Genomic DNA, 24362 nt, shown 5'->3' with positions numbered 1-24362 from the left:
TTCTTTCTTCTTTCTTCCCCACTGCTGCTGCCACTTGCAGGGAAAAAAGCATGCTTCCTTCTGGGGCTTCCCTCAAGGTCTAAGAGGCTCTTTGACAAGGTCTAAGGAGGGATTGTGAGGTCTAAAAGGAAGGGTTTTTTTAGGTGAGCTGCAAGGTGAAGAGAGGGGTGGCCAAGCATAATTGGGGTGGGCAGTGGCAAGGAGCAAGGGGAGGGGGTAACTTAAGCATGGGGGAAACGGTTTGAGGTGTGTAAGATTATGTACGCCTTGGAGAAAGTTAGGGAGACAGTTTATCCTTGTCTTATAATGCTGGACCTTGAGGCCACCCAGTGAAGTTCAGTGTAGGATGTTTCAATACTGCTTCACACAGCACATCATTAAAACATGGGATTTGTTCCCATGAGATGTAGCGGTGGCCATTAGCTTGGATGGCTTTAAAAGAGGAGTGGAGAAATTCATAGAGGCTAAGGCTATCAATGACTACTTTGGATACCATTGCTGATCATCACAAGTGGGGAAACCGCTGTTGCACTTGGTTTCTGCTTGTGGACTTCCTGAAGGCATCTGGTTGGTGACTGTGAGAGCAGAGTGCTGGATGAGATGGGTCTCTGATTTGATCCAGCAGGACTCTTTAATGCATCAACACAAGAAGAGTCTGGTCTGCTGATTTGTGGTGGATTTTGTACTTCTTTCATACATGTACAGTACTTTGATTGTTGATTGTATTCTGTCCATCACCAATATATCCCCCTCCCCTTAGTACTGGTGGTGTATAGACATACCTTTTTTGCAAAAAGTAAACAAACAAATCAGAGACCATCCAGTTTCCTCGTGTCTTGTGGAACTTGGATGTTCTGCATGAAAGGTGAACGAAACGCCTTTAGGATGTGTGTGATGTCAAGCTGACCTTTCAGGTGTAGCAAATGAGGCTTTGCATAAAGAGTGGGTGCCCATTAAAGCTGTTTAGACAGGCTTGGTTAATGATCAAATAAATGAAAAGCTAAGTGAAAGAGGCCTCTTGACCAATGTATTAAAAATGCACTTGGTCAAAATCTTTCCACACACTGGCATCTGTTGCAAAGGATCCTCAGTCCATCAGGAAAGAAGAGCCTCTCTCCTAGTTTGCTGTCCTTGCTTGCTGAAGCCAAACCTGGAAAAAATAATTGATTGGGGCATTCTAATTGGATTTGCAGTATCAAACTGCTGTCTGGTCCTTCCAGGTAATGGTGAATGTGTTCCACTTTAGATGATAGATTAAGGAGAAACGGAGAGGTAGGCCCAGCTGTTTAATGTTCCCTTGTTTAAATGGCAGAGGATGTTGATGGATGGCTTCAAAATGTTGCCTTGTTTGCCATGCTCCACAGGGGAAGGGCAGGTGGGTGAAGGGTGGGAGAGGAAAGCACTCAAAAGATCAAACTTTCCCAACTGATTCCCGAGAGACGTAGCACTTAATCAGGGTTTTATGCATGGCTGCTGCCCCAACCAGGCAAAGGGATGTGGCCTTTGCTCCTTGCTGCTGATGACTTTAAAAACAAACAAACAACCATTCCCAAGCTGCAGATAATGTAAATGTAGCAGAAGCTTTGGTGATGTGTGGTGGGGAAGCAAGAGCTGCAGACACTGAATTTATGAAAGAGCCTGGCAAACATTTTGCAGAAGGAGAAGGTATGTTTCTCAACTCTGTTGGCTTTGCTTGTTCATTCCAGCAGCAGTGCATGTTTGCCTTTCTAGTGATTTGTTCAAGCTGTGAATATGTTGTCAATAGTTTTGATGCTGTTTTTATTGTTGCTCCTTACATTTTAAAAACAATCCTGTTCCTTCCTCCAAGGAGCTCAGGAAAACAAACAGCAGGCATGGAGAACCCGTGGTCCTTCAGAGGCTGTTGGAGTATGAACTCTTACCAGCTCTTACGGTCGATCATTGGCCATGCTGGATACAACTAATGTGAGGTGAAGCCCAGGGAAATACAGGAGGCATTTTGCATGAAGGCATTCCAGGAAGCAGCTCCAGGTGTAAGAGGCAGCAAGAGAAAACAGGCAGAGTCATTTCAGAGAGCAGGAGGGGTGAATGAACTACATAGGGCTTTGAAGGTGAGAAACAATATCTGGGAGCAGATGGGAAGCCAGTGAAGGGATTTAAGGAAGAGTGTCACATGGTTAGAGAGACAAAAGAGGTAAATAATTTCGGCAGCAGAGTTCTGGACAGAGATGTGTGTGCATGGTGGCTTCCATACAACTGACCTTCATGGGCTGTTTAATTCAACTACGTCTCAACTGTGTAAGCTGAATTTCTTTCTCTTCTCTTGCTTCTGGCAGAGATCTATTCTAAAGCCCCAACGCTATTTCTAGCCTCAGAGGCTGATTAACGCTGGACACCTGCCTCTTCAAGTTCTGTAGGCTGATGGTCTGTATAAGCAGCCCGCAGTCCTGGACGGAAATGAGATTGAACTTGTTGATGGGGGAATTCTCAACACATTTGGAAACTTCACTTTGAAGCAAAGAGCACTGACGGAGGAGGGTGAGCAAGTCCCTAGGCAAGTAGGGATCAACATTAATCAGAAATGGATTTTTTTTCATTGAATGGTTCCATTGGAAATAATACAGAGTATTATGAAGACCCTTCTTCCTTGTTTGACATGCCTGTCTTAGTGCCAGTGACAATTATTTGCATCCTTTTGTTCTTCTTGGGCATCACTGGGAACATGACCATTATATTAATTTTTAAGCGATACAAGGAAATGCAGACAACGGTTAATATGTATTTATCCAGCATGGCATTGTCTGACAGTCTGATCTTCCTTGGCTTGCCTTCTGATCTGTATAGAATCTGGAAGTATAAGCCGTACATCTTTGGCAATTTCCTCTGCAAGTTTAATGTTTACCTCAACGAAACCTGCACTTACTGCACCATACTCCACATAACCACCTTGAGTGTCGAGAGATATTTTGCAATCTGCTTCCCTTTGAAAGCCAAAGCAACCATCACTAAAAGGCGGGTCAAAGGCATAATCCTCCTGATATGGGTTTGCTCTGCAGTGACTGCCATCCCAATCCTGTTTCTCTTTGGCGTAGAACACCGCAACGGAAGCCTCCCAGAGGAAACCAATGAATGCAAATACATCGAGCAAGCAGCCCGTTCGGGACTTCTAGAAACAATGGCATGGCTCTCCACCCTGTATTTTTTTCTACCTGTAGTTTGCTTAGTTCTCCTCTACGGGCTGATCTGTCGAAAGCTCTGGAGAACTGCACGGAACCTGGAGGGGCACCATGCTGCAACGAGGGAGAGGCACCACCAACAAACTGTCAAAATGCTAGGTAAGTAGAATCCCGCTGTGAAGAGCATGACTCAAATGCGTCAGAGTGGAAGGAGAGACATAGAAAGCAAAGTTAAAGAAAGACAGGGAACAGCCTTAAGAGTAATGTGTTTATTCCGTAATGTGATCAGACAAGACTGTTCTCAGCATGTGGCTGCATCCACACCATACATTTAAAGCACATAGCTTCCACCGAAGAATTCTGGGAACAGTAGTTTGTTAATGGTGTTTGGAATTGTAGCTCTGTGAGGAGTAAACTATAGCTCCTAGGATTCTTTGGGAGAAGAATCACAATAAATGGATGTGACTTGTATTGGCACTTGTACTTGCCATATACTGGGAATTTGGCTTGTTTGAACAGGGTGGGGATGGTCCTTTTAGACCAGCGATGAGGAACCTGTGGCCCTCTAGATGTTGTAGAGTTACAGCTCCTATTAACCCCAGGTCAGCACAGCCAATGGTCAGGAATGATAGGCACTGTAGCTCAACAACATATGGAGGACCACAGGTTCTCCATCCCTGATCTAAAGAGGTTGAACCAGTGCTAGGTAACCTGTGGTCCTCCAAGTGTTGTTGATTGGAGCTGATGGAAAGTGGGGACCAACAACATCTGGAGCACTTCCTGGTTTCCAGGTAGGCAAGACTGCCTTTAATTTTTGTTGTTGCTAAGAAAACCGCATGCAGCTTGCAAATTTCAGCCTGACAAGAGCTGGAAGCAAATTATTGCATAGCCACTCTGAGGGTGGGCATAGGGGTGTCCCAGTCAACTCTCCCAATTAACCTCTGTCTCCAAGGTCCATCCCATGACATCACCTGGTTTGGGCCATGAAATTTCAGGAGCTGGGATGCTCTTGGCCTAGCAACCCTAGCTGAAGTACAAATTGTCAGGGGGAAATAGCCTCCCCCATAAGTTTTGAACAGCTTCTAGATATGACATTTCAATGGTCTCCTACTTTCCCAATGTCTTCCATGGAGACCTGTCAGGGTTCATTCCTTCCAGCTAGCCTTTGTATATGCTTTAATTCTCCCACTGCTAAGTTTTAGTTTGTTGCTCTGGACTGTTGGTTTTAGAATGGATTTTTTTAAAAAAACATTTGACCTCCATAGTTTAAAAGCAGTCTTTATGTACCACCAAGTACATTGATTAAAAGGCCCACTTGTTCAAAGATAGTAAAATCTACTTTGAAAGCCCAGATGGAGAACATTAAGCCCAGGGCATCAAAGCATCTCTATCTGACTGTCTATCTCCTTAAGCAACTTCCCTAGTGTTTATCACTGGCTGGAATGTGCCCTTGGACACTTATAATTCCTCTTGCTTTGCTGGGTAGAGGATAGAGAGGGGAGTTGTGTATAGAAACTAGCCTAGTAGACAAAGGTGGAGTAAATTCTTTGCTGCACCCACTAATTCTGGCACCACTCACCACTAGCATGTGGCTCTTCAGGGAGGTCTGCCCAGAAAGCTTTGTTCTATTTTAAAGAGAGGGAAGGACTTAGTGCCTGGCATTGACCTGCGGAAATATATTCTCACCCTCATGTAGCAGTCGTGGTCGTGGCCTTTGTGCTCTGCTGGCTTCCCTTACACGTCGGCCGAATCCTCTTCGCCCAGGGAAGCACAGTCCTCTATGAGATAAGCCAGTACTTCAACCTCATCTCAATGCTGCTGTTTTACTTTGGAGCCTCTGTGAATCCAATCCTTTACAACGTCATGTCACAAAAGTACAGAAAAGCTGTGTGCAAGTTTCTGAACCATAACAAGGCTTGGCAGCAGAGGAACTTAAGCAGGAGTGGCAAGGCTTCTGTTGAAGGTGTGGAAATCAGTTCTTTCCTGTAAAATAATTTTGAAATACGCTAGTAAGTGCTTTGCTTGCAAGATCTCCCCCAACCACCCACATCCCTTCCCTCCACTCCCAGATAGATAGATAGATAGATAGATAGATGATAGATAGATAGATAGATAGATAGATAGATAATAGATATAGATAGATGATAGATATAGATAGATGATAGTTAGATAGATGATAGATAGATAGATAGATAGATAGATAGATAGATAGATAGATAGATGATAGATAGATGTTAGATACAGCAATTCAAGAGCTCAGCTTCATTTAGAGATGGATAAATGTGTCTGTTTCAATTTCTCTTGTTTTCATTTTTCCAATATTAAATACAGTTCCCTGAATTTCTGCAGCAATTTTACTTTAGAAAGAAAATCTTTGTTAAAATTCATCAGATTTTTGTTGCTAATCTTTCCTAATAAGCACATTTTTGTCTAATGTGCACATTTCAACAAGCTGCTTTCTCTGATATAATACACCTTTGTATGTTATTTTGCACTAACATATGCATTTCCCCCTAATATATGCATTTTAATGGTTAGAGAACTGCATGGCAAAATCTACTGCTTGCTCACATACCCTCCCCCCCGACCCTGCCACACCTTGTGAATGTGAAAAATATGCTACATATCCGTTCAATGTGAAAGCATTAAAAGCAAATGGGGGAGAAAATCATGACATTACAATTTCATTCTTTTAATTTCCGCTTTCATCTTATTTATTTTTTTAAAGTAGATCTATGGGGTGCATTCATTTTGTGTTTTGTTTTCAAAATGAATGGCCCCTCACTCCTAGTCTAATCTGTAGCATTGTTTTTAAATACCAAGTCTTAGACAGTTGAACTAAATATTTCACACACAAACTAAGCTTTAAAAGGAATTGTTTGTTTGTTTGTTTTTAAATCAAACCATGCCACCAATAAACAAATGTAATAGAATATTTTGTATACCTCAATTTCCCAGTGATGAAAGATTCCAGAGGTTCCAGACGCTCACCCAGGGTTCATGCGTCCTTTTGGAAATGAGGCACAGCAGAGACTGTGGTGTCTTTAGGATATATATTTTATTTACATGTATATTGAACCTGAGTTTACGATGGATGGCTTCACAGCATAACACCCCAATAAGGTTCTGCTTCTCCTGTAGCTGCAGCCTTGGATTCTAGAGATCCAGCATGGCGCTCTCTCTCCTTGCTGCTTTGCTTCTAGGTCACATCACTGCAATTCAACTTTAAACTCTGCAAAGAGCCTGCTTCCTCTCCACAAAAACTCATCTCTCTCTCTCTCTCTCTCTCTCTCTCTCTCTCTCTCTCTCTCTCTCTCATCTATCTATCTATCTATCATCTATCTATCTATCTATCTATCTATCTATCTATCTATCTATCTATCATCTATCTATCTATCATCTATCTATCTATCTATCTATCTATCTATCTATCTATCTATCTATCTATCATCATCTATCTATCATCTATCCATCCATCCATCCATCCATCCATCCATCCATCCATCCATCCATAAATCTATAATACAGGCAGCGACTATTTTGCGTGTGTCTGATTTACACACGGCCACCAACATGCAGGTCTTTTTTTTGCTCCAGGTACACAGGTCCCTCTCAATTCCCATCTACTTGGGCTGGAAGGATGCACCTGTTGAACACTGTCACTGTGTAATCTAAATGAAAAAATGATGCAGTGGGGAATATTCACATTTAGGCTACTTACAAATTAATGGCTTAAAACACAGCGAGGTCATTTCTCCTCCTACTGCGTACCCAGTCATATTTGTGTGCTGGTGTGCCAGAGAATGGGTGGGAATGTCGTCAACCTGCGTGACTCAGATCTTTGCTTTCCTTGCCCCTGCAGCCCCAACCACCCCAAACTATTCATGAAGCAGAGATGCACACATGCTTGGCAGCTGTCTCAAACACACACACTCATCTGAACTGCAAAGAGAATGTGGCTTAGGTTTTCCCTTCAGATTTAAGCTCATTTGGGAGGAAAAGCACCAAACAGCAGTAATTCTGCAGAAACTAAAGGATAGCTCTTCATCGGGGGGGGGGGGGGGACATTGTGTGCACACAGATTCAAAATTGGTGGTGAGAGTGCAGGTACAGCCATAAACAGGCAGGTAGTGCCTTTTATTTAGAGCCCCAAAGTCCTGTCCCCCCCCCCAAAAAAAACCAAGCAAGCTTTTGTGTTTTGATAAAATCTTCATTGGGCTGGATCATGATTGAATGTGTCGCTTACAGCCTTTGGTGCTAAAGGAAATCAGTTTGCACCAATCAAGCTAAGCTTGTTAGCACTGTCCCTATGACTATACCCCATAGAGCTGGCTTTGTCAAAACTGCTCTGTTTTATAAGTAGTGGGAAAGACAAAACGCTTACTGGCAGCTACACAAACTGCAGAGTGTGACAACATTTTACATTCTTATGTGTATAGGAAACAAAATACGAAAGAGGTGGCAGGTGTGTGTGCTCACACCGACCCACCCACCCACACCTCTTGGACCTAGTGAGGGAGATCTTATTGAAACGGCTTACTTTTCCATGGCTTCCCGATCCCTACCCTGTCAAATCATAGATAGCATCTGCCTCCATTGACTGAATCATTAAAAACTATTTTAAAAAACCCTGATCAGCACAATGCAATGCAAGAGCACCACTTATCCCAGGCACAAATCCTTATGGAGTCCTCATGCTTTTTACATGTGATCGCCTTGAAACCATCAGCAAACTGTAGATCACCCCTAAATCCACAGGTGTGTCCTGCGATTTGTTGTTGACTTTGTCATCTACCCATGTGAAGATCCATGAGGAACTGTGCTTTGGATCAGTGTTTTTGCGGTACTGGCAAGTATCAGATCAGCCTTAATTTGATGGGTTTTTCTTTTGGGTAGACCCCCAGGTAACATCGTGTAAATTCAAGAAGACCTTCTTTAAATTTTACCCTAAAGAAAAGCAAGGAATCTGTGTGGGGACTTTTGTTGTGTGCACTGCACGTAGATAAACCATGGATGACAAGTGATCAGAGGAGGTAGTGCCCACAGCATGCTCTCAAAACCCCAAATGCACACATGGGGCCCGATCTGCAGTGACTGTCAGTGGCTCCACAGGCATTATCCTTACTTGGAGATGCCAAAACCTGAAACACAGGCCTTCTGAATGCAAAGAACATATGCTTGATGTGGCTTGATCATGGAAAGTCTTGATTTCTAGGCTTTGTTTCCTCCTCACAGTGGTACCGCCACCAAGCTTGGGGAGGAGGATGAACCGGTGTTTGTTCTGAGCTATGGTGACAGTGGCAGTGCTTGCAAGGAAGCATCCTGTTGACTTTTCATGGCTGCTGCTGCCAACCTCCTCCCACAGGCAGCTTGTCCTGCAGCAGCTGTTGGAGAGCAGGAGGAGGAGATGCTCCTACTGTTGAGGCCTAGCCTTGTGTGGCATACCAGCTCTGAGGGGTAAGCAGAGGGCAGGGCCACCTTGGACAGGAAGAAAGTGGGAGAGGAGCAGAGAAGAGCACAAGTCCTGGCAGAGCATCCTCCTCAGCTGCACCTTGCCCCATTTGGGTTCAATGAGTCTTACTCCCAACTGTGTACAATCTTATAATCAACCCTGGGAAACTGTTCAGAGATGATAAAGGCATTCTACCTTATCTTGAGCCTTGCGCTTTCTCATTTCCTTGCATCCCACTGTTTTATTTAGTGCAGTCCGCTTCCCCTCATTAATTTTCTTAGGTATTCTTTCATTTTCTGATGTCCTGCCTTGTATTTCATTTTCTCATGTCTTATCCCAAAAGATTTAAAATTGGGGAGGGAAGGCTATGATAAAATAACTTGGGGATAAGTATTGCTGGGGTGACGCCTTCAGAATCAAAGCAGCACAGCTTAAACATAGGAGTGAATTAGACATAGAGATGTTATGAATATTGTTAAAAGAAGAGCATTATTTGTTTATCTGATTGTTTGCCTGAATGGCAGTTCAAATTTTGCTGTGCCAAATAACATTTTGATAAGCTTATGAAAACAGGAAAGTGCCAGAGAAAATACTTCAGTCTAAAGTTAATTAAAGCTGTACTATCACTTGAGAATGTAGATCTGTTGACTGGTTTTTCTGGCCAGATTTCAATGAACTTCACACAAAATAATCAAGTCCTGGAGTAGTACAGCATCTCACATTATCAGGAAGATTATGGATGGCAGCTGGGCTGGTTGATGATAGCAGGGGAAAAACAAGTTTTGCTAGCTGGAGAGATTATAACTATGCTTCCTAGTAGCGTAGATGGTTAAAATAATAATCACCATCACCAAATGTAGACTATATGTTTAGCAATCAGAACTGAAATTCAGATGATCTGGAAATCTACATATGGAAAAATGCATATGGAACCTGATCATTTAATTTCATTAGTTCTTTCTTTCTAATTCTGAATGCTGATCCCAAAAGAATCTTTTTATGCACGAGGGGTTAATAATTGATGGAAAAATTGTGGTTTTTGTTTTATTTTGTGCGTCGCTGGAATAACAGAAGAAGCTGTCAGTGACAATGGATGGAATGTTATGTACCATCTCATATGTGGATTTATTAGCGATGCTTAAAAAATTGCTAACAGGCTGATGTTATGTACCCATTATATGTATTGTACACATCCATATGTATGTATTTTAGCTGCTGTGCTGCCGGCAGCAGTTTCTGGTGTAAAAACTGAAGAGGAACACATTGTACTCTGCCTAACTTGCATAATAATCGCTTGTAGCTGTGCTGCTTGGCTCCTAAACTCTAAAAAAACCTACCTGTAATATTTCTTAATTTTTTTGTTTCACCCTTCTTTCAAGGAGCTCAGCATAGATGTTCTCCCCCCTCCCTGCCCCCCTCCCTGCCCCCTCCCTGCCTCCCTGTGTGTGTGTGTGTGTGTGTGTGTGTCTGTGGGAAAGTGGGAAAGTGGCATACAAATAAAATGAATGAATGAAGGTGGCATACATGCTACTCTCCTGCTTTTGTACCCTCACAGAGGTAGATTAAACTGAGCTATAGTAACTGGTTCAAAGGCACCTAGGGATCTTCATGCATTGAACCTGGGTCTCCCAAGTCCTAACATACACCCTAAAAAGCATGCCACTCTGGCCCTTTGACTGCCCCACAGAGCTAGAGCAGCAGGAACCAGAAAAGGACCCAGAGATCGAGCCTGAATGATCTCTACATCAAGGGTGGATCCAGGATAGAATCTGGTGGGAAGCCAATGTAAGCTGGCACATCAGGAATAAAGCCAAGTTAGAACCTAGTGAGTTATGAGAATAGCCTGCTAGAAGTTGGAAAGCAATGTATGGAACTCTGGTACAAGCAAGACATGGGTGCAACAGCACTCTCCTCTTGTGCAGTTTTTAGCACCTCGTATTCAGAAGCATGAAGGGACGCGGGTGGTGCTGTGGGTTAAACCACAGAGCCTAGGACTTGCCGATCAGAAGGTCAGCGGTTTGAATCCCCATGATGGTGTGAGCTCCCGTTGCTCGGTCCCTGCTCCTGCCAACCTAGCAGTTCGAAAGCACATCAAAGTGCAAGTAGATAAATAGGTACCGCACTGGCGGGAAGGTAAACGGCGTTTCCGTGCACTGCTCTGGTTTGCCAGAAGCGGCTTAGTCATGCTGGCCACATGACCCTGAAGCTGTATGCCAGCTTCCTTGGCCAATAAAGTGAGATGAGCGTTGCAAGCCCAGAGTTGGCCACGACTGGACCTAATGGTCCCTTTACCTTTACCCTTATTCAGAAGCATGCTGGCTCCGACCGTAGAGAGAGAATATAGCTCTCAGGGTTAGTAGTCTTTGACAGCCTTATCTTCCATGAATCCATCAAATCTTCTTTTAAAGCCACCACTCCTTCTTGTGTGTGAAATTCCATAATTTAACTGTATACCACAACTATGCTCTTGCAGCCCTGAATCTTCCAACGTGCAGCTTTTTCTTGGGGTGGGGATAATGTCCATGAGTTCTAGTATTACAAGGGAGGAAAACTTTTCTCTGTCCACTTCCTCCACACCATGTATAATTGTATACACACCTCTGGGTGGTCACTGGGATGGCCTCATGGATGCTTTAGTTGAGATTCCTGCTTTGAAAGGAGATTGGGCCGGATGACTCTCAAGGTCCCTTCCAGTTCTATGGTTCCATGATTGTCTCCTCTTACTCTTTTCTCTAAACAAAAACAGCCCAAATGCTGTAATCTTTTTACACTGCCTTTTCCGACCATAATAATTATAGCTTGATAGAACTATTTTTGCTGGGCAAACCATTAAAATATATTCAGAGGCAAGGGCTTCTTCCACCTGCCTTGCCCAACCAGTAGCACAGATGGCAGTCGCTATGCCACCATTTTGCAGTAGGCTGCTAAGCTGTTGCCCTTCCCACTCGCATTACCTTCAGCAATGCTGCCTGCATTATGGACACTTGCCATCCCTAAAACCACCACTTCGCAGTACCTTTCAGCACTCTTCAGCCCTGTCCACAAGCTGTTGTGTTTGTGTATGTGCTTCTTTTTTAAATTAATACCTGCTCTGAACTGATACCTGCTCTTCAGATGACTTAAAATTTAAAAAATAAAAGTGTTTTTTTAAATAAATAAATCAATGGCACGTTGAAGCAACATAGCCATCTAAAAGCAAGTTTAAGACCACAGATCTAGAAAGGCATGAGAAAGAGTCATTTCATTTAAACTTAGGTGTCAGCTGGAAGAAACTGAAGCGGTTGCGTGCCTAGCCAGAGAATGCCTTCGTTGACAGCAATGGGGTTCTGAAGCACCTCTTAAGGTACAGGGGAGGCACAAGCGAAAGTAGTCATTCAGGTACTCAGTGCCATTAAATGATTTTAACAATGAAACCTTATGCATCAGAGTAAAGCCCGTTGACTTCAATGGGGCTTATTCCTTAGTGTGTTTAAAATTTCAGCATTAACAGGTCCCTCTGAACCATGGATAGGCAAACTAAAGCCTGGGGACTGGATCCCAATCGCCTTCTAAATCTGGCTCATGGATGGTCCAGGAATCTCTGTGTTTTTATATGAGTAGAATGTGTCCTTTTATTTAAAATGCATCTCTAGGTTATTTGTGGGGCATAGGAATTCGTTCATTTTTCTTTTCAAAATATAGTCTGGCTCCCCACAAGGTCTGAGGGACAGTGGACCAGACCCCTGCTGAAAAAGTTTGCTAACCCCTGCTGTGCCCAGAAACAGACTAAAAGGGTGTAAAACAGCAGCAACATGTTTAAGGTAGCAATCTAGCCATTGTATTTTTGAATTAGCTGCAGTTTCTGAACTGCTTTCAAGCCAGTCCCACACTTAAATTACAGTAATCCAGTTAGGATGGTTCTAGGGCAAGCCTTTGTTTGTGCAGAATGAGTTGCAGCTAGTGAAAAGGTGCTGTACATTTACAGAGGCTACCTAAGCCATCAAGCCATCAAAGACAAAGCTGAATCTAACAGTACCCTCCTTGTTCTCCTAGTTGTTGGTTTTTTTGTTTTTTTTTGAGGGGGTGCAGGGTTGCACTCCACCTAAACAAGTTGAACTGTCACCCAGGAATTCGTATAGCTGCAGTGCCTGTCGCAGGTGAGAAGCTGAAATAAATTGCCAGAAAATGCCCTGAGCATGAGGAATCTGGAAGAAATTCCAGAGCACGGCCCAAGAAGGGTACATGGCAAAAAGTATAGAAGCTTGAGATTTTTACTTTTAAAATTGAGGTTTCTATTCCTTATAGGATACAAGCTTAGAAATTTGTCCATGTCTTCTTGCTACTTTTCCCCATTTAAATTATTGGAATTAGGCAGAATTGGGGAAGGGCAGTAGCTCAATGGTAGAGCATATCCTATTTGCACGCAGAACTTCCAATAGGGCAAGGAAAGAACCTTCTGTCACACCATGGAGGACCCTCATCAATCAATGTGGACGGGTAAAAAGGTAAAGGACTCCTGGATGGTTATGTTCAGTCAAAGGCGACTCTGGGGTTGCGGCGCTCATCTCGCTTTCAGGCCGAGGGAACAGGCATTTGTCCACAGACAGCTTTCTGGGTCATATGGCCAGCTTGACTAAATCTCTTCTGGTGCAATGGAACACCGTGACTGAAACCAGAGTGAGCGCACAGAAACCCCATTTACTTTCCCGCTGCAGCGGTACCTATTTATCATGTTGCACTAGTATGCTTTTGAACTGCTAGGTGGGCAGGAGCTGGGACAAAGCAATGGGAGCTCACCCCATCGCGAGGATTTGAACTGCCGATCTTCTGATTGGCAAGCCCAAAAGGCTCAGTGGTTTAGACCACAGCGCCACCCGCCAGTGTGGACAATACTAAGCTAGATGGACCATTGGTGTAAGGAAGTTTCTATGTTTGAGAGAGATGCATTATGCATGTTAAATTTTTTTGCCTTTTTCATTAAAAAAAACACCATGATACAAAACATCCCTTTGAAATTGGCCATAACATGAAAATAAAGTTAGAACCAAGAATGAGAAAGTCTGGCCAAAGTGTGCGTGGACATGGAATTTTACCTATAGTGGTTAGTGCCTTAATAGTTCTTTTTATATGCTCCTTGAGGTCTGACTCTTGCAACTATATATAAACAAGGGTCTGTGGCCCCTCCCTTCTTCATGCATCGCCATACACAACACATAATAATTCCACAAACCCAATGGGAAAAAAATTGTATCTTTATTGGCCATATTAAATATATTATCTATTTGATAGTTACAATTTAGTAATACGATGCCTGGCAGGTTTAACATAAGTATGAAATACAGCAAAAATAAAAATAAAAAAAATACAAGAGAAAAGGGGATCTAATACATTAATGCCACTAGAGTACATCAGCCTGGAATGTATAGTCGTAAATATAAAATTCTACCATTATGTTCTCCAGTAAATCATCTGGACATATAAACATTTGGTGGCAAATACAAATACAAATTAAACTTTTAACTTTCCAGGAAGTCATAATTTTGGTTAGTATTTATTCAAAAAAACCTAATTTTTTTTTTATAAAATTTTTTATCTGACATACTATTGCCAATTAAATAAGACTCTGTATTCCCTCCCAATCATTTTTGTCAGAGAGTTCAGCAAAAACACACCCTTTGGCAACAGAAATCTGCTGACAATCTATTGTTTTATATAAAAAGTGAAGTATGAAAGAAAATCAGGTTGTAAACGTTCCTGTGAACTAAAAGACACTAACGTTTGTATAAAACTCTTTCGAACATTGAAGAGAGGCTTCCATTACAATATATGATAAACTTAAAAGTTCTTCTACAAGTAGAACAATACATTCAAACATAGTTTCCAGAATTTTTTTAAAAAATCAAAATAAATAGATCACAAAAAGGAGAGTACATTTTTTTTTGAAAAAGATTAATTTCAGATTGCACCATATATCTACTTTTAAGATAGTTAAGTGATATGTGTGTCTGTGTGTGTGTGTGTGTGTTTCCACCCAGGTGTGAAATGCATATGCAATGCCACAAATCTTAATTTACCATTATGAACTAACAGCCAGTTGAGAAACACTTTTATGATGTTCTGTTGTCTGAAGCAGAGGCATCTCAAGCTAAACTGACTTACACATTACATCCACTGTCCCACATACAAGTGCAAATGCTCTGATGTTTCATAAAGTATAACTGTTAGGTTTCTCTTATTAGTTAAACGGAACAAACTTATTAGTTTGAACTTGGATTTATTTGTCCAAAATGAAATAGGTTGATTCCAGCTTTCGAAGGAGCGTGAACGTAAAGACAACATTTAATTACTTATACTTCACAGGTACCTGCTGCAGAGGCTTGACAAAGAACAGTCTTATGTAGTGCATGATATTCACCCCCCTGTCCCCCCAAAACAAAACAACAACAACAACAACACTATTCCACCCAAAGCCAGACCTGCCACTGAAGATTTCATCACATAACTGAAAAGACTTTGGAACCACAAAAACAATGGAATATGAAACTGCTACCAAGGAGGCAGCAATTCCCTTTAAAAATTTTAAAACTTTTTTAAAAGCAAGGTTCATTTTCACATGTGACTTGATCAGTTGGATTACACTGGAGAGAATCCCAAGAACTTAAAAAAAGTGAAAAGAACCGACCACAGTTTGAATCTTTTTTTAAAAAATTTATGTTAAGAATAGTACAAAAAGCATTTGCTCAGTTTGAGCCAGATAGTGGAACATTTATCATAAATGCACTTTTTGTTCTCATTAAAGACAAAAAAAATTCTGTGCTTTTCCTCTGAAAAAAACCACGCCGCAGTGGTGTTCAATCAGAAGCACAGGGCGTTACTGTTCTCTCAGAGAGTGAACTCTGGTTGGGCCTACAAGTTGCTTACCAACGAGAGAGAAAGCATTTCATTCAGAAATGTTACAGTATAGAAGGGGGAGTATTTTGCCACGTTACATACCAATGCAAATCCTTCTGTACTTAGGTGAATCTTGGTGCCTTGAGGTGCTTTTGATAAAAAGAAACCTCCTAAGAATGCAGACACCTTCTATGACCCTTGGCTCTTGAAGTGATAAATCTAACTACTAGAATCCCAAAGATTAAAATGATCAGAAAAATAAAAGTATCACTAAAGTAGAAGTTGCTAAGATTTTGGTTTCGTTTCAGTCTACAGTATATATCTGTTGTGGTATGCTCTAGCAATGCTCTTTAATACAGTACTGTTCTAAGCCGAACCATCTTTGCTGCTGTTTATCTCCCATGTGCAGAGACTTGGGCTGAAGAGGCTGAGCTCCCCCCACCACACCAATCCTTTCTTGGCTTTGAATAAAAATCTTGCTGTGAGGATTTTCCAGCTCTCTGAGAATCACAAGTGCATATTAAGGCAGCTTGCTTGCTTTATTTATTTATTTTGCTGTTTTCAACAGCTAACCCTGATTAGAAGATGCATAACTATGTGGTAATAGGGATTTTCTTCTGCTCATTTCTTCTTACCCCTCCACCCCTGGGAAGGAAGAGTTTGTGGTGGAGGGGGTGGGAGGGGGAGAGGTTTTACCTACCCAGCCTCGTTGTTAAAAAAAAAGTCCAGCAGCAAAAATAGAAACGTGGGTCTTATACAATCATTCCCAGTTAGCATTTTAGTTGGAATTTACATAAATACCCAAGGCATAAAACTTCTGTATGAAAAATAACAAGCCGAGTATTGAAGTCGACCCGCAAGCTCACTCGCTTACGATCACAAAGTACTGAATGAGAACAGCAAATGAAATGGCAACTATTGCAAAGATGACGAGAAGCAGGAAGGCAAACTGTTCGTCGCTGAGCGCCTTCTTGCGTTTCGTGAGGTCGGGGCCGGCATCTGTGTTTGGTGCTGCTGACGCCTGTTTCTGAGATGAGAACACTGCGTATGGACTATATGGTCCAAAGAGTTCCTGGGATCCAGTGCCGTCATTATGCTGGCGTCCAGCACACACCCTGAATCGGTATTCACAGTTATTCTGAATGTTGGTAACACGGAATGAAGTCTCTGGTCCCTTGTATACCTAAGGAAGGAACAAATACATACGTATCAAATTTTAATCACATTCAAGTACGTTCTAAGTGCTATTGAATAGGAACGTATGAGGCTGTCAAATATAGGCTGTCAGATCGCAAGCCCATCTAGGTCAGCAAGGATGGCCAGCAGCTCTCCAGTGCTTCAGACAGTGGTCTTTCTCAGTCCTACCTGGCAGTGCTGGAGATTAACATGGGACAAAGAGAAGGTTGTAGATCACTTGGCACTTCAGCCTAGAATAGCTGGGTCTGCCTGCTCCAACCTATTGCTTTTTATATGTTTTGGACTACAACTCCCATAAAAAACCATCTGGAAGGCAATAGGTTGGGGCGGGCTGGCCCAGTTCATTTCTCAACTGTACTCATCCACAAAGTACAGTGTTTTGGAGTTTAAAATAATCACAACCAACGGGGCTTGTTTGATAGGAACATGACAAATGCAGAATTTACAGTCCCATTACTAGGGACGTAAGTCTTTAGAAACAGGGGTGTCAACCTGAATAAAATATTGAGGGTGCAGGTAAGCCCCACCCCACAAAATTAATCGCAAGATGCAGCATGCACACAAGGGCATAATTTGAATGGCAATGTTCATCAATATTATAGGGGGGGGGGCGCAAAGGGACCTTGGCCCCTAGTAATTGGCTCATACATTTAGAAATGTCTTCTATATGGCAAAACATTTCCAAAGTGCAAGGACTCCTACTCTTCTTTGCTACTGAAAAAAGAAAAGGAGGTGGATGGTGGAGCAGGATGTGATTTTGCAGTTGCAAAGAAATGGGTATGGGGAGTTAGGGATAGACTGGTGCGGTTAGTAGCACTGATGCTACCATTTGGGACTGCAGCCCAGCCACATATTATCACCTCAGTGAGAACTAGGCCAGTGAATTGTGTCCAATAATGGACCTGGGTTAGTCATGTCCATTCACTCTGGTGGGTGTACGCTGAGTAGAATCGAGCACTGGCTATAACCTAGAGTCTTGAAGAAGTGGTATGGAACCTGTGGCCTTTCAAATATTGTTGGGACTCCTATCAGCCCTTGCCAATGTGGTCAAGTATCAGGTGTGACAGAGTTGCAGTCCTCAATAACTAGAGGGTCATTGGTCCCCTCTCCCCTGCTTGGCAGTTTCATTAATTCTGCTACCACAAATAACCACAATAATGTTATTTTCTTCATGAGTTGGATTCCCTGCTCAAGAGAATTGAGAACACGCATGAGAGTAATGCTCAGGACCATCACCTTCCGTTCTGGAAAATTCTAATTCTTAAAATGAGACAATGACAACAATATTTTTCAAAGGGATATATATATAAAACTAAGGGCACATGCTTCTTCCCTGCTTCAGGAAATACCCTACACAACACCAGTCTTCTGAACACACATTATTTTGATCTAGCAGTTCAAAGAAATACATATAATAAAAATGACCTTTTGCCACAAGTTAAAAAAATTACGTAAGAATCAAGACTTCTCAAACAGAAGAGAGATAACTGAGATTACCTGATCAACTTCCCTCCCACAGGCAAGTTGTAAAATGTAAACAATGGCATCACGTTTCATTGGCTGTAAAGTCTCCCATGTGACCTCACAGACGTTATCTCCCACTTGTTGCACTTTGGGTGCTGAAAAGAGGAAATTCATAACTCAGATCTTAGAAATCCATTTAAAATGTTGTGCATATTCTCAGCTTGCAATGTAAGACAGAATATGCATACCTGTGGTCATTTCCATTTAATTAGAAGTTTGGCCCCAGGAAGAAGGAGGAGGAGGAGGAGGAGGAGCAGGAGCAGGAGGAGGAGCAGGAGGAGGCCCAAGGGTGGCTTCTTGGTACTGAATTTTAAAACCCTTGCAAGGCAGAACAAGTCCTCAACTGGTGGCAAAATGACCTTAATATGGAGCCAGATAAGCCTTAATGGGAAGATTCAACCACTGGAGCACTACAACCAAAAAGGCCCTGTCTTTAGTAGCCACCTGTTGTCACACCTGCAACACACCTCATTCAGTGGGGGGTTTGTTTTAGTTTCTTGTTTTATATTTCTTGTCTGTAAGCTATGCTGGCAACCCAAACTAGAACAAAACTGGTGTGTGCATAGAACTTGTCCATATTTCCAAAGTGTAAGCAATACACAGTAAATGTGACACTTTAAGGCAGCCTAAGCTAAGGTCCATCTCACCAAGATGTTTCTCCCACCAATAAGCAAGGTACATGTAGAAGATTCTGGTTTCATCCCCAGTGACTACAAATCATAGGCACACTACCTTTCTACATGGAGGCTTATTACATTCTGTGCCAGCACTGTGTTACCACTCTTTGAACAGAGGTATTGCCCTGCATTGCCTCTAACATTGGAATCCCCACTTCCGAGTTTCCCTTGCTTAAATAACACATGATAAAATGTCCTCACCTTTCATAGCAGGTGGTGTAGATTTGGTTGTGGTGAACGCGTAAACTTTAGAAAATTCTCCATTACCAGCATCGTTGCATGCTTGAATTCTAAAGTAATATTTAGTGGATTCGCTAAGCCGCTGCACTTTGAACGTGTGACAAGGTCCACTGTAGATAGTAACGAATCTGCAGGGTTGGGGAAAAGATATGTATGTTATAGACTCCGAAGCACAACCAATCATGCCTGTTTGCTTCTTTTCAAGATACACATTCTTTTCAAGATGCACATTCTGATAAGTTGGTCTCTTCCGCTCTTTATTTCCTTGATTCCTGTAGCTATGTTAATCTCCAGAAGAGGAGAAACACTGTCAAGTGGCAACTACTGAGCAACATTTGAGGGCATTTTTTTTAAAAAAGGCTTATCTATGCTTCTACATGATCCAAGTGGCATGATGTTTTGGAGTGCTCCATCTACCAACAACTACTGGTCCAATAAAATTAAAAGTCAGGAAGGAGGCTTCTTTTTCATTCAGATCAGTTCTCTTTATGTGGTAGACAGTGAGACTATGTCTTCCATCCTCATCCACTCAGTACATATGCTCTTCTGCAGACGCTACTGGATAGCTATGTGCAACTGTAATGATCTATTACTGTTAATTTATATGCCAATACAGGCTTCAGGGCAGTTTACAAGTATAAAAAGCAATCTAAAAGCTGTACTGCCCAGCTTGTGAGATGGATTCTTAGGTTCTACCTAGAATAGTGTTGGCATGATGCGAGACCTACACACAAATGTTTCTGAATGTTAAGCCTATGAATAACCCCCCCCCCCAGTGGCAGACACCATCAAGAGGGGCGGGGAGGTGATCTCTCGTTCTCCACTATGGGTAAGTAGGAGAGTGATCTGGGTATGCATGTCGTCCAATCTGGCATCTTCTGAAACCTTGAAGAGCTCCTGAATATTAAAAACAAAACAAAAACTCACTTGATCATGAGAACCAAGATACAGGCAGCTCTCACCTGCCAGCTTTAACTTCCATCTCGAGGTTGAAATGTGTTGTACTGGTGGCTACAGCTCTGCCAGCGCCGTCACCCCATTTTAGCTTAAGGCTCTGGTAACTAAAGACCGCGCATTCCATTTGTGGGGGTTGCGGAGGTAAAGGCTTTGTTTTTGCTTTAATGTGGGGGCTGAAGGGACCAGTTCCGAGACTGTTAAAGGCTTGGATTCGGATTCTAAGAGAGAATGAAGGGAAGAAAACTTGTCATTAAGATAAAATTATTGCTTAGTTGTTGTTGTTATTTTTTTTAACCACAACTCATTGCAGAGGTGGGTTTTTTAAAACATTTTCAAAGCCACAGGACTACAATGATAAACAGAAAATGGTTTCCTGCCAACATCCACTTTGTAGCATCCATCTACTAGGGATGCTAGAAAGACAGAAGGACTCATGTACCTTAAGAACAGAAAAAAGAGAGAAGTTTTAACAGGTACATTTACCTCAATCACAACTGTGCACTGTGGAGTCATCTCTTCTACACGTCACGCTCAGTGATGTGCTTCAGATGTCACATTAAATCATAGTTAAAAATAACTGGTTTAATGCATGGGAGGGAAACCTCTACCCTCTGGAGCTAACTAGGCCCACCAGGCCTCCCCATTTGGTTTGGGAGAAGCCAAGGTGGCAAAGCCAGGCTCTGCTGCCCTACACTGGACATCACACACAATGGGGGTAGGTAAAAATCTGGCCCAGCCCTATACAATACTCTGTGCTTGCACAGCATTGTGCAAGGCAGTGTTTTGAAAAGGGCTTCTGAAGACCACTGTGGGCAAAAAGGGTTACCGGATGTCATTGTGACATCAGGTGACTGACCCACTGGTCAAATGCATCCCCATGAGGGATGGGGGAAGAAGATCACCACTCTTCTAGTATAAGTCAATAAAGTAAAGTATATTATGCACAGCGTGATGTTATGCTTTGCATTTTGATTACTTCGTGTTACAAGGGAGGGGGCGCTCAAACATGGAGTTGCCCCTTTCAGCACCTGCCAGTCATCTTGCTTAATTTCTACCTGAAAGTGAAACTGAGGCAAGCGAAACAGCCACAGGATGCCTCCTGTATTTCAGCCCCTGTAGCTGCACCTGATAAATGCATATTAGATTTTCAACATTAAGGGAGCTTGAAACCTCCTTTTAAGGAGAAAGGTTAGGCCCAAGTGAAACAGGACATAGAAATCTGGGTATCTGTGAGCAATGAAAAACTTGACAGGTAGCTACAGGGACTTAAAATATAATCTAAGGAAGCCCTTTTGTCCTCTTGGGTTGCTTTCCCAACCAAAATATTGCTCCCTTCCACCTCAGCAGCTTTCCCAGCCGCAGGAGAGCAAGGAAGTGGACAGAAAAGCAACCAGGAATTCTTATTGGGAAGATGGGCTGTTGAAAAAGTATTAAGCGGCACCACTGCATTGTTTAAACCCACAGCCCCTGTGTCATAACGAGGCTGTTTGTGTGCCCCCTGAATCTAATTTAGCTTGACTGTTGCATTAAGTGTGCGCCTGATGAAGCTATGTTAATCTGAAACTGAACTGTCTAATCACCTGTATAAAGTGTCAGGTTGGAGGTTCTCCAGAACATGGCTTGTAACTTTGTTGACAGTTGAGACTTGTCTTTCCCCATACTCTATATTGTAGCCAAGGATCTCTGCCCCATGGCAATTGGGCTCCTCCCACTGAAGAGCAAGGCACTTTGAGAGAGGAAGGCGGGCTTCCATCTGGTCTTCTTTGAGCAAGTGCAATACTGTCACTGCAGCTGGCACGGAAGCCGGGGTTGTGACCATGCTAGTCTCCCCAAACAATCCAGCACCAGCTATATTCGCGGCCTGAAGAAAGATGAAGGAAAGGTTGTTAAAATACGAGCAATAGCTAATTCAACAATTCAGTAGTTGACACAGAATTCTGCTCTGTGCAGAAGTTGGAAATGTTATTATACAAAATAAGAATAAGAAATTACCACTTGTGTAGGAGAGAGCTTCCTTACTTGGAAGAACTCTAGATCTTGCAAACAAGGGCTTGGTTACAAAGGTTGAAGCTTTTTTTAGCTTGGGGGAAAAAGGTATGTGTTGGGAACATGGCAGAGACCGGGGAGGGGGGGATTGAATGGTGCAGACAAAGTGGACTATTTTACTTCCCCTATTACTGGGGCTGCCAACCTTTCTGGACCAGATGGCACTTTTTGAATTTTGAGAGTGTGCTCTGGGTGCCAATCACAAAATAGCTGCTAGGGGAGGAGGGGCATAAGAAAAATGGCTGCCATTGGGAGCATGGCCTAACACAAAATCAGAGAGGCAGTCGCTTCTGAAAACCTCATGCTTTATTGAAAGTTCAAAAAGTACATAATCATATGTGCACTAAACATGATGTGACATAAATAAAAGAGAAAAAGAAAATCAACACCTGCACAGAAGAGAAAATAAAGGGGGGGAGGGGAACCCCCCCAAAAAACTATATACTTTACAGTGGTACCTCGGGTTAAGTACTTAATTTGTTCCGGAGGTCTGTTCTTAACCTGAAACTGTTCTTAACCTGAAGCACCACTTTAGCTAATGGGGCCTCCTGCTGCTGCCGCGCCGCCGGAGCCCAATTTCTGTTCTCATCCTGAAGCAAAGTTCTTAACCTGAGGTACTATTTCTGGGTTAGCGGAGTCTGTAACCTGAAGCGTATTTAACCTGAAGCGTATGTAACCTGAGGTACCACTGTACTAAGTTGTTATTATACTTCACCAGATCTTAACCTATTACTATTGTGAGAATGGATTCCAAATATAATTGAATTTGTCCATGGCAAGTCTGTGTTTATATGCAAGTTGTTCATAAGTTGCGAGTTGGATTGAACTCACAGTTTATTTGTAAGTTTGATTAAACATCCTCTCATTCTGTAATTTTAGCTTCTTCTTCTTCTTTTGTAAATACTCTCAACCATTTTTACCTGACTTTTATATTGTTTCCAATTTTCCAAAGATGCAACAGACAGCTTGATTTCAGGATGAGCAGTTGCATTTTTTGCATCCGGACTAGTGGAAGAATCGAATTGTGCCTCATGATGCAATATGACAGAATCACCTACTTCTAGCAGAGAGGGGTGGATAAAGTGAGAGCCATGGGCCATTGAGGATGCTCTGGGGTCAGAAGAGTCTTGAATAGTTGTTGTTTTTTTAAAAAAATCTTTCACGCAACACAGCTCTGGAATTACTGAGCTAACTTCCTGTTCAATATCTCATTAGAACAAATAGCTATTGAGCAAAAAAAAAGGTGGATGCATCCAGATTTACTTACCTGAACTCTGCAATAATATGTAGTTGCAGGTGAAAGCCCTCTCACTTCATAGGTCAGAAGAGGGCCACTGTATATTATCTGCATGGATCCTTCTACTTGGCCCCATTCTAATTTGTATTCAGTAACATCTGCACCATTGCCTGCTGGAATCTGAAGGAAATAAAACCAAAAAGTGAAAATTCAAAATTTCTCATCGATTGCAAACATATTCCATGTATATTCCTGTAGCACAGGAGAAACTTATTGAAAATAAGACTGCTGGTTTCTAACCTAATCCTTCCATTAGGACACTCCGTTATTTAAATATGTATACGCCACCTTTCTGCTTGATGACTGGACGATAGGGAAGGAACAGCTGACGACAGGGAAGGAACATTAAAACACAACACTGTTTTTTTATAAAGGCATCAGCTGATGAACACATTGACTACATAATGATGGCTTCCATCTAGTTCTTGGTGCTGCTCTTAATCTCTGCCTTTTAATCAAAATCATGGCCTACATGCAGTTGCATGGAGCCTCCCCATAGCTTTTAGAGCTGCATTTAGAATGAGAAGCAATCAAAGGTGCAAGAGAATCCCCAGGGTTCTCTGTGCTATGCTCAGCCCCTGCTACAGCAGTAGGAAGCCAAAGCTGATTGAGTTAGTTCAACCAACCAGTGGAAATGCAATTCTGCAAAGTCCCTTTGAAGGTGGCTACACCTGCTTTTCTCTAGACTAGGGTTCATGGACTGCTACAAAGAAAAGCACTCACAAGCAACTCACAAGTGCATCAGACAGTCCAGATACGATACAGGAATGGGTTTGGCTAGTGCCAAATTAGAGGGGGGGAAATCAGTCATAGTGCTCTATGGATGGTATTCAATGAAGTTTTACACAGAGCACACCTGCTGAAATTAATGGACCTAACTTAGACATGTTTATTTCAATGAGTCTCCTCTAAGGAAAAAATAGTTTACAAATCTATTTGGTTTACAA

The 24362-nt window shown here is 42.3% G+C and overlaps 2 protein-coding genes across 5 annotated transcripts in view; one reads left to right on the top strand and one right to left on the bottom strand.

Annotated features, from left to right (window-relative positions):
- The first annotated feature begins 1427 nt into the window (after positions 1–1427).
- On the top strand, positions 1428–14162 carry LOC310698148 (growth hormone secretagogue receptor type 1-like). Its single transcript, XM_083484903.1, has 3 exons — positions 1428–3314; positions 4852–5118; positions 11863–14162. The coding sequence occupies exons 1-3, from the start codon at positions 2561–2563 to the stop codon at positions 11898–11900; spliced, it is 1059 nt and encodes a 352-aa protein (XP_083341029.1). The 5' UTR covers positions 1428–2560; the 3' UTR covers positions 11901–14162.
- The window catches only part of FNDC3A (fibronectin type III domain containing 3A), a 59096-nt gene continuing 48554 nt past the window's right edge, over positions 13821–24362 (bottom strand). For all 4 annotated transcript variants that reach the window (XM_083484902.1, XM_083484899.1, XM_083484900.1 and 1 more), the window contains 6 exons: positions 23386–23535; positions 21653–21933; positions 20078–20290; positions 19077–19243; positions 18172–18293; positions 13821–16660 (listed from right to left, as the gene is read on the bottom strand). In XM_083484902.1, the coding sequence (XP_083341028.1) occupies positions 16340–16660; positions 18172–18293; positions 19077–19243; positions 20078–20290; positions 21653–21933; positions 23386–23535 (1254 nt within the window). In that variant the 3' untranslated portion in view covers positions 13821–16339. The remainder of the gene's footprint in view (positions 16661–18171; positions 18294–19076; positions 19244–20077; positions 20291–21652; positions 21934–23385; positions 23536–24362) is intronic.

Source organism: Podarcis liolepis (genome assembly GCF_965112155.1).
Source record: "Podarcis liolepis genome assembly, chromosome: Z".
Taxonomy (NCBI): domain Eukaryota; kingdom Metazoa; phylum Chordata; class Lepidosauria; order Squamata; family Lacertidae; genus Podarcis; species Podarcis liolepis.
Note: the sequence above shows the minus strand (reverse complement) of the source record. Positions and strands in the feature narration are given on the sequence as shown.